Source organism: Sinocyclocheilus rhinocerous, unplaced genomic scaffold (assembly GCF_001515625.1).
Source record: "Sinocyclocheilus rhinocerous isolate Xijiao unplaced genomic scaffold, SAMN03320098_v1.1 scaffold11081, whole genome shotgun sequence".
Lineage (NCBI taxonomy): Eukaryota > Metazoa > Chordata > Actinopteri > Cypriniformes > Cyprinidae > Sinocyclocheilus > Sinocyclocheilus rhinocerous.
Genome location: NW_015624538.1, coordinates 36,255 through 46,323, shown reverse-complemented (window position 1 = coordinate 46,323; position 10,069 = coordinate 36,255). Strand labels below are relative to the sequence as shown.

The window sequence follows — 10,069 nt, the reverse complement described above, 5'->3', positions numbered from 1 at the left end:
AGGGAAACGTTTTATAATAACGGTCGCCTAAAAAACTCACTCTGGGGCTCTGGGGGGACAGCTAGAATATTTTAAACTCACCAGTGAAAGGGTTAAAATGATCACGTGGCTTTGCGCTTTCCTTGCCGAGCAGCAGGTGGCGCCAAATCCAACACAGTGACGTCAGTGACTCGGGCCTCAGTTCAGTCTGCTAGACCCACATCCACCCGAGTACCGGCTTATCTGGTTTATTTGATCTCATTTGATCATCATTTTTATCTTTTAGTGTTTGAACTGCCATAGAAACGGAAAGTAAAAAATGTTGACTGACTACAGTCGTGTTTGTGAAGTTACAACACAAACACCGCCAACCAGATTTAGTGATTTATAAACAAGAAATTCAGCTCCATCCCAGATTAAATGTTTCAGGTGAACACAAAATAAAAAAAAATATTTTAAAATACAGGACATTTTTGAGCAGTCTTAATCCTTCACATGTAGTATTTTGTTGTATTTGTAAAATATTTGCTGAGACAACTAACGTTATTCATCCATGTGAATTTATGTGGAGTTTTAAACAGGATTATGCTAGTTTGGTGTTGGTTTATGCTTGTTTATCACGTTTTGTGCTTGTTATTTTGTTACTGGATTGGTTGCTAGTCTAGTTGGCGGATTTTTTTAGTGTTATTAATATGGTAAATTAATATGATATTGCTGGTTTAGAAAGTGAGCAGGAATGTTAAAGGGGTCATATGATGCTGCTAAAAAGAACATTATTTGGTGTATTTGGTGTAATGAAATGTGTTTATGCAGTTTAAAGTTCAAAAAACACATTATTTTCCACATACTGTACTTTGAGACTTTAGTCTTTGCAACTTTACAGATCTTCTTTATGCACCAAGAGCTTGTAACACTCCAAAAAGAAAGCAAAAATTTAAATCGCATCATATGACCCCTTTAAATAGCCAGCAAACCACACGTAACCTGGTAACGTTACTGAAGTAGTGATGCTTCACCGTGTATATTCATATTGATAATGATACATACTGGTACTGTATTTTAAATACAAATGATCTACCGTGGTACAAATACAAGCATTACATGTGTGAATATACTGTGTCTGTTCAGTTGGGGTTCTTTATGTGTTTTGCTTGTAATCAAGTTTGTTCATTTTAATGCAACAATGCCAGTCTATATATACACTCATGAATTGTAGGCTAATAAGTATCGCTTTTTATTTCTCCTCTTTCCTATTACTTGTTTCACTTCTGTTTCAGTTTTTATAACCATTTCTTACTATGTGTCACACATGTGTAGTTGTTTTTTTTGGTGTTTGGCTTAGTGTTATGTTAGAATCGTTATTATACTCTTATACCTTTTGTTCTTTACTATTTTGAATCGTTTTTAGCTTTATGGAATTTTGTTGTATGCATTTGTCATTTTTATTTAATCTCTTTATTTAAAGTGTGTGTATAGGTAGTATTTATAACGTTTTAGCTTTTAGTTTTGGATCTGTTTTTAGTTGTTTTAATACTACAATTGATTGCTTCTGTTGTCCTCATTTGTAAGTCGCTTTGGATAAAAGCGTCTGATAAATGACTAAATAAATAAAATGAATTGTCATTGTTTCTTACAGGAATCATCATGCAACACCAGGAGCATCACATCATGTTCATGGACTTCTGTGAGGACAGACACTATCTGCTGGAGGACGATGTGAGTGTTTGAGATCCATACAGATTCAGACTGTAAAATCATTTTGATTCTTGTATCCCTACCTTTGACTGTTAGTATAAGTTCACATTCTGACTCAGAACTGCCCAGTTAAACAGATGGAGACCGTCTGATTTACTTTTTGTGCCTAGCAGAAGTATTTATCTAAAGCGGCTTATAAGTGAGGAAAATCACGGGCAATTTGTCATAATAAGCGCCAATAATATTTGCAGTATGTAAAATAATTATCTATACACAGAATTTACATTTACATTTACATTTAGTCATTTAGAACTTTTCTACGACATTCTAATTTATTGAGATGCACCTGTAGATAGAATAGAAAAAATATAAAGCTAGTGTTTGTTTGTTTTTTGTTGTTTTTTTTTATTTAAAAAAAAATTAAAAAAGAAGGTAAAGTAGAATTAAAATAGAATAGAAAGTGTTAGAGTTAGAGGGTCAAATAAAGGTGGAACAGATGTGTTTTTAGTCGTTTCTTGAAGATGGTTAAGGTTAATATAGATATATATTTATATATTATATTTAGAGTTTTTAACTTAATATTTCAATAATTCATCAACACATTTGTATGTACATGGTTCTCTGATATCAGTTAATGACATGCAGGAAAAAAAATTATCAAATCTTTTTTTTTTAGAAAGTGTTTTACTTATTTATCTTTTTTTATTGTTTAATTCTGTAATACGTTTTCATCAACCCTGTCCTATGGGTTTTTAAACAAAATAAATGTGAATAAGTTATGAAAGTTGTCATTTTTGGGTGAGCTATTCCTTTAAATACACTAGCGAGGGTGAAACATTTTTGTCAGGCCAACCCAAAATATTTATTTGAGTTCATTAATATTTATTTTAAGAGTTTTTAACGTAATATTTCAAGTAATGGTTCTCTGATGGCGGTTAATGATATGAAGGGTAACAACTAAATTATTTAATCTTTTTTATTTTCAGAAAATATTTGATTTATTTGTTCATAATTCATTTACATTTTTATCAGTAATTAATCATTAACTTTTCATCAACCCTCTGCTATGAGTTTGAAACGACGAGCTTCGACGGGTTTTGACGAGCTGGTAAACAAATAAATTATTGAATCTTTTTTAAGAAAGTGTTTAATTAAATAATTCTTTTAATTTATTTAGCATTTTTATGATTTAATTCATTCTTTTTTAGAAGATGTTTAATTTTGATTTTATTTATTTAGTTTTTAAGTTATTTACTCTTTTTTTTATTTTTTATTTAAGCTATTATTTTTATTATTTATTATTTTTATTATTTAATTATCTTTTCAACCCCTGTTTCGGCCCTGTCCTATTAAGCAACAACATGAGAGTAAATAAATTTGGGCTGAACTATTGTTTTAAATTGACTAGTGAGAGTGTGAAAGGGAGTTTTTCTAAAAGTTCAATGAGCCCATAGTTGAAGAAACACTCATAAACATACATACAGATTTCAAACTTTTGTTCTTTAAAATTAGTACTTTTTAATATAAATCTTCTATTGAGGGTCATGAAATGAATGGATGTGATTTGTGGAGTTTTTCAGGGGTATGACAGCAGATGTGTGTGGGGGAGTGAGGGGTAATTTTAACTATGAGCAAGAGCTTTAGAGAGAGAGAGAGGCTGCGCCGTACGGGTGAGCGGCGGGATCCGTAAGCAGGGCTTTTCTTTGCGTTCGGGGATCTTGGCTCGAAGCCCAACTGGCGTTTTTGTAATCAAGGCATGATCCGGGACTCCATGCGCTTCTTCCCCGAGCCGCGTCGGCTGCCTGCCGTTTGGAAGGGTCCCAGATTTCCCTGCTGACATGAACAGAGCTGTGAGTGCCACTGTTTCTCATTCTTCCACTAGCTTTTTCTCACTCCCACTCTTTTGTACACATCTTTGCTCTTCTCCGGATCCCGCTCGTTTCTTTTGCAGCAGTCTGGATGAGGATGGTAGCTGCAACTAAGCTTGCCGTCAGATGTGCGTTCGTCTTACGCTCCCCAGAGGAACGAGGCCTGGGTTTGGGCACGAGAGCGTCCGTCAGCTGACAGTTAGAGCCGCTGTGTTGGGCTATTTGACATGTGATCCGTACGGATGAGAGGGAAGCGCAGGAAGCGGCCGCTGGAATGTTCCCTGTCCTTTTGCAGCACTGATGATTCACGTTGACTCGTGTTGCGCTGGATTTTCGTCTGTGTTTGTACCTCTGCGAGGTTTGTTTTGGTCCCCTGACAACCGAAGTGTCTGTGAGTTCTGTGCACACTTCCACACTTCCCTTCAAAACATAATCGCTTAAGATGCTTTTTAAAAAGGGATCGTTCAGCCGAGTTCATTTAATCCTATGCGATTTTTGCGTTGAACACAAAAGGAGATATTCTGAAGAATGCTTAATGGAATTGTTCAGCCAAAAATGGTAATTTGCTGAGAATGTCTTCACCCTCAGGCCAGACAATATAAGGATGAGTTTGTGTCTTCATCAGGTTTGGAGAAATGTAGCATTGTTAAAAACATCTTAATAATGTATTTTCTTTTTACAAACACAAAGTTTTCACTCCATAAGACATTAACTGATGGACTGGAGTGGTGTGGGTTACTTGTGGATCATTGTATTGTTTTTATCAGCTGTTTGGACTCTCATTCTGACGGCACCCATTCACTGCAGAGCATCCATTGCTGAGACACTGATGCAATGCTACATTTCTCCAAATTTCTCTAATCTTGTCTAGCCTGAGCACATTTTCAGCAAATTAAAATTTTTGGGTGAACTATTCCTTTGAGTCTTGTTTTCCACGCAATAAACATAGATAAGGTGCATTTATACTTCTCCTTAAAGTATCCTGCAATTCATTTTAAAAGTCATCTGAAGTCCTATGATGCTTTATGAGAGGAACAGACTGAAATTTAAGTGGTTATTCACTGAAAATCCCTTTTGCTGTAGCTCCTAAATCATTTTCTGCAAATATATTCCAGAGAACAATCACACGGCTTCAGGATGGTGCTTGTATGGTGCTTCTCTGTCAATTTTTGCAGCTTTTCAGTAAAAATCACCATCCACTTTCACATTTCTTGCTTTCATGTTCCACAGAAAAAAAGCAAGTCAAATGGGTTTGAAACAGCATGTGTGAGTAAATGATGACTGGTTGTTTATTATGGTCGGCTCCCACAATAAACATTTGAATTATTAGACTGCATGTTTTTTTTTTCTCCCAGACATCTTGGTCTGGTCCCACATAATATGTCCATATGTCTCAGTGTGCTTAGTGAAACAGGAATGCTGGGAATCCTAACAAAGTTAAGATGTTTGGTGTTGTCTGAAGCAGGATTTATTCTGCTGATATTAACCAATCAGAATACCTTAATAAATCACATTGCAATGAGTGTGAATCTGTTTCTGGGCTCATATATTAGAATGTTATGTTTTGATTGTTGAAGTATGTCTACGTAGTGCTTCAGACTTTTTAATTTAGAAAAAGCAAGAAAATTCCTATTTGCAGATATTTAGAGAGGCTGATAAAATGCTGATGCACATTTGAATGACAGCAAAAATATGAACACAATTGCTGATTTTAAACAAACACAGTATTTTGCACTGAGAATTTGAAAACAGAGCTTGCACAATTTGAAATATTCATTACTTTTCATATTGTTTTGCATGCTTGTAGCACATCATCCATCCATTGTGTGCTGTCACTTTAAAAGCGTGCAAACACTCAAGTGCAGACGCTGCATGGGTTTTATTCAGTGGCTTTGCATGAGTGTTGAGTCATTGTATTTCACAAAGAATCTCTTCACATGAACGGCAGCTTTATCTTCCTCTTCTGCTTCAGACAGATGAGGTCAAATGTCAGTCTGAGAGGTGGAGTTTAGCGTATTGTGAGTATTTATTAAATATTTCTGGTAATGCTCTGGTTTGGCCTTGAAATACAGAGTTAGAGAGCTGGAATTCGAGTTCGACTCTCAGTAAAATGTGTGTTATTTGAGCTGTGCAGTGACTAAATGGTCCTTTTGGTGATGCAACTGAGCACTAGTAATAGAGATGCTTGTTTTAACAACCCAAAATATAATTTTGTCTTTTGTTAGAGGATGCCAGCCGTCAGTCTGTGATCTGCAGCGGTTTGCTGGGATAAAAGCATTTTTCGACCTCGAGGAATCTCTGTTTTGAGTTGAAATCTGACTCTATTCTCTCTCAAATCTCTGCAAGCCTCTTCAGATCCAAATTTACTCCGTGTGGGAGTCGCGCTGGCCTGGAGTCAGTCGGGTTATCGCACCGTAGCGCTGCTGCAGGCGCTCCAGCTTTCATTGTCTCAAATAATCCACAGATACAGGGAGATCTTGACGTTCGGTCCTGCCTGGTTTACTGACACAGTGAATAGGATGCTGTGCTAAACGTTTCTCTTCAGCTGCGCGGTGAAGTATTCGTTCCCCCGGTGCGTCCAGCATGTGCTCTTTTGCCAACTCTGCAGCCATTTAAAGAAGCTGCAGCAGTTCAGCGTGCTGTGATTGTGCTGCTGCTGCGTCAGACACATTACGCAGCTTCTTTATGCACGCTGAGCTGCACAAATAAAGCAGCTCTTTCTAAGGCCTAAGTTTGTGGCTGTGTATTTAAACTGCTATGTAAACATGATTGTGATATTAGAAATGTTTATTTGTATATTTAGGGTCTTAGTTTTTCACAAATTGAGTTTTTTTCCCCCTTTTCTTTTGTTTCCATTTTTTGTTGTTGTTTTAATTTGTCTGGATTGTTTTTTTGCTGGATTTAGTTTTTTGTATGTATGTATTTGCATTTTTCCATTCCTTTTTCTGGATTCTCCTTTTTTTTTTTTTTTTTTGGTTGATGTTTTTTTCTGGATTTAGTTTTTTTGTATGTATGTATTGATTTATTCATTGCATTTTTCCATGTATTTTTCTGGATTCTCCGTTTTTTTCTGGATTCAGTTTTTTTTTCTGGATTTAGTTTTTTTTTGTATGTATGTATTTATTTATTTATTACATTTTTTCCATTAATTTTTATGGATCCTCTTTTTTCTGATTTATTTTTTATGTATTACTTTTTTCCATTTGAATTTTTCTGGATTCACTTTTTTTTATTTATTATTATTTTTTTTCTATTTATTTTTTTTTCTTTTCTGGATTCCATTTTTCCTGTTTAAATTTTTCTGGATTGCATTTTAATGTTTAAATTGATTTATTTATTTATTTTTGGTAATCAAAAAGCATTTCTAATTAATTTAAATAATGAAACTCATACAATTTAACAGCATTTTTTTTTTTAAGTTACATTTTTTCCAGAATTCAGAATCCTATGAAATCTGTTTTATTTTTCTGTTTTCAGTAATAAATATTAGTATTGTGATTTTTACAGTTATATAAAATTATTATATTATGTTTCTTTATATTATAGTTAATGTATACTTATTATAGTTAATTTTCTTTATTATTTATTATTAATGATTTTTATTATGTTATTATTTTTATTTTACGATAGAATATTACAATAGTTATATTTTTTTAGTTTTTTAATATTTGTATTTAGTAGTGGTAATAATAATAATAAAAACAACAACAACAGTAAAAATTATTATTATAATTTTATAGTCAAAATCTTGAGTTTATTGAGCGTGTTTTGAGTGACAGCCTTTGAAATCATGGTCACATGTGAAAGTCAGACATCTTGAAACAGCTGACGGCACGAGGAGTTTAATGCGCTGAGATCATGTTGCCGCTCTTAGCAGCTGATGCTAATAATGGCGTGTGCAGTTAGATGCACAAATGCATGCAGTGTTAAAGAAACTTTTCAATTGACTGGTGTGCAACTACTTATATGCCATTGTATTTCAGTTTCCGTCCTGGACTATTTCTTCTGGGTCTCTGGAATTTTATAGACATTTACATAACATAAATACAGCTTTATTTTGTTAGATTTGGATTATGTAATTCTCTTATTTTTGCTCCAGACTGTTCAAATGTCTCCTCCACAAGTGGGCAAGGAATATGTGCAAGACCATTACGCTGCTCTTTGTGTAGAAAAAGAGTTTCATTTTCGTGCGAGACGCAGTAAATAACAGAAACCCTGCTGGCAGACATAATCTATGCGATGTTGTACAGATTGTTCGGATTATTGTGTTTGTGTATGTGATGTTGACATGTTCATAAACTGTTCAGAGTCCCACAGAAATGATGATGATGATGAAGAAGGAACACAAGGACGCAGAGCTGGATAAAAAGATCGAGGCCTTACGGAAGAAAAATGAAGCACTTATGAAACGCTACCAGGTGAAAACCTTGAAGTTACACATTTAAAATCTGTCAAAAAACACATTTAAGTTTGTAAACAAAACATTTAAAGTCACAGAACCTCATTCAGAAATAATTTATGTATTTATTGTGAAAAATAAAATGTTAAAAGATCAAAGATTCCACAGAAAAAGCACTGTGTGTGTTTGCCTTGCTGAGTTTTGTGATGTTCTGCAGGAAGTGGAGGAGGATAAGAAGCGGGCGGAGCAGGAAGGGATGTCACTCCACAGCAGGAAGGGAAAGACTGATGATCTGACCATCACCATCAACAAGTCCTCCAACGTGAGCTGCTTTATTCCTGCACAGACAAATACAAATGCCAGAGACATTTTAATGGTTATATATATATATTTCTAATTAATATATAATGGAAGTCATACAGTTTAGCAATTTATTAAAAGTTTTTTTTTCAGTCCCTAATAAATCATATAAATCAATAAATTTTTCCAAATTCTAGTTTTTAGCCATAAATATTAGTATTGTGATTTTAACAGTTGTTATATAAAATTATTATATTATTTTTCTTTATATTTTAGTTCATTGAAAATTATATTTCTTTATTTTTTATTATTATATTATTTTTATTTTTATTTTACAGTAATGCTCAAAATGCTATATCTTTATTTTTAGTCCCTGATTGGTGCTTAATAAAGATAGTGATGTTTTTTATTTTTATACTTACAGTGTAGTACTTTCATTAAATGCACCTACATTTACACTTTCTCTAAAATATATTTTCTCTAAAGTAACAGTCAGTACAGGAATTTATCTTTTCCTAACTTTATCTTTGCAGCATCAACATGTTATTGAACTGAACTGAATAAGCATAGAACAGAATTGAGCTGAATAATGTCTTCATCTACAGAAGGCATGATTGTCTTCTGTAGAGCTGCTTTATAATTGAATTCATTTCATAATAATTGATGAATTTTGCCACATGGACACTCTTATTGAACTGATCTGAATCAACATTGAACTGAATTGAGCTGAAGAAAGACACTATTGTCTGTTGTAGAGCTGCTTTACAGCTGAAATAAAATTTTGTTTATAATTGGTGAATTTTGGAACTTTAGTACTAGGGTTGGGTATCGTTTGAATTTTATCGATTCTGATTCTGATTCCTGTTCCGATTCTGCTTATCGATTCCAATTCTTATCGAGTCCTAATTCCGATTCCAATAAGATAAAAAAATCCATTAAACAAATTTTAAGTCAAATATTTATGTCTATGGTTTTATCAAAAAAAATACCACAGAAAAAAAACAACTAGACTAATATAAATTTACATTAACATTAAATTGGAATGCACGGAACAGTTCGAGAACGGACTCAGGTCGGGAACCTGCATCGGGACAGCTGTTCTCTGTGCTTGCGCTTCAGATGTGTGTGCAAGTTCTTTCCCTTCCTGCACTTAAATAATTTAAAGGCGTCATCGGATGCTCATTTTGCACAAGTTGATATGATTCTTTAGGGTCTTAATTAAAAGTCTATAACATACTTTGGTTAAAATTTCTCAATGTTAGTGTAAAAAACACCTTTTTAAACCTGTCAAAATCAGCTCTTTTTTTATCAAGCCATTATAGTCCATGTTGCTTTAAATGTTAATGAGCTCTGCTGGCCCCGCCCCTCTCTTCCGAGCTGCTCTCAGAGAAACTGTTTACTTTAGCCGCATTCATCGTGAAACTTGCTAATTAGCGCGTTATTAGGAAAGGTGATTTGCGAAGATTCATAAAAAACCCTTATGCTCACTTCTTCTGTAGATGAGGCTGGATCACGAATAATTAGAGAGAACATAGATGCATTTACGCTGATCGGGAGTGGCGCATTCACTTCAGAGCGAAAGTAACGTTAATCCTCTGCGTCTTCAGCGGCTCAGATGTCGGGAGTAAATGACGATTGCTATATTCATTATTACATCCAACAATAAAGCACCTCAATCGCTTAATCGGAGACATCTTGTCTTCCCCTGCACCAGAGTCAACACAATGGCGGACTGATGACAGCTCACTCAGGCGGGTCTAAGGTAAGACGCAAGTCCAGTCTGTGCTGAAACGCTACTGTCAATCAAACTATCATGGGAGGGGCCTGT

The 10,069-nt window shown here is 34.5% G+C and overlaps 1 protein-coding gene across 4 annotated transcripts in view; it reads left to right on the top strand.

The window, feature by feature from the left end:
• The first annotated feature begins 1,615 nt into the window (after nt 1-1,615).
• Nucleotides 1,616-10,069, top strand: part of LOC107740864 (uncharacterized protein C15orf52-like) — a 33,818-nt gene continuing 25,364 nt past the window's right edge. Inside the window, exons 1-3 of one of the 4 annotated variants that reach the window (XM_016553390.1) lie at nt 1,616-1,695; nt 7,850-7,960; nt 8,159-8,263. In XM_016553390.1, coding sequence (XP_016408876.1) covers nt 1,624-1,695; nt 7,850-7,960; nt 8,159-8,263 — 288 coding nt within the window. In that variant the 5' untranslated portion in view covers nt 1,616-1,623. Of the gene's footprint in view, nt 1,696-3,018; nt 3,934-7,849; nt 7,961-8,158; nt 8,264-10,069 lie in introns of those variants that run through there. The other 3 variants (XM_016553414.1, XM_016553397.1, XM_016553405.1) reach the window with 3 other exon arrangements.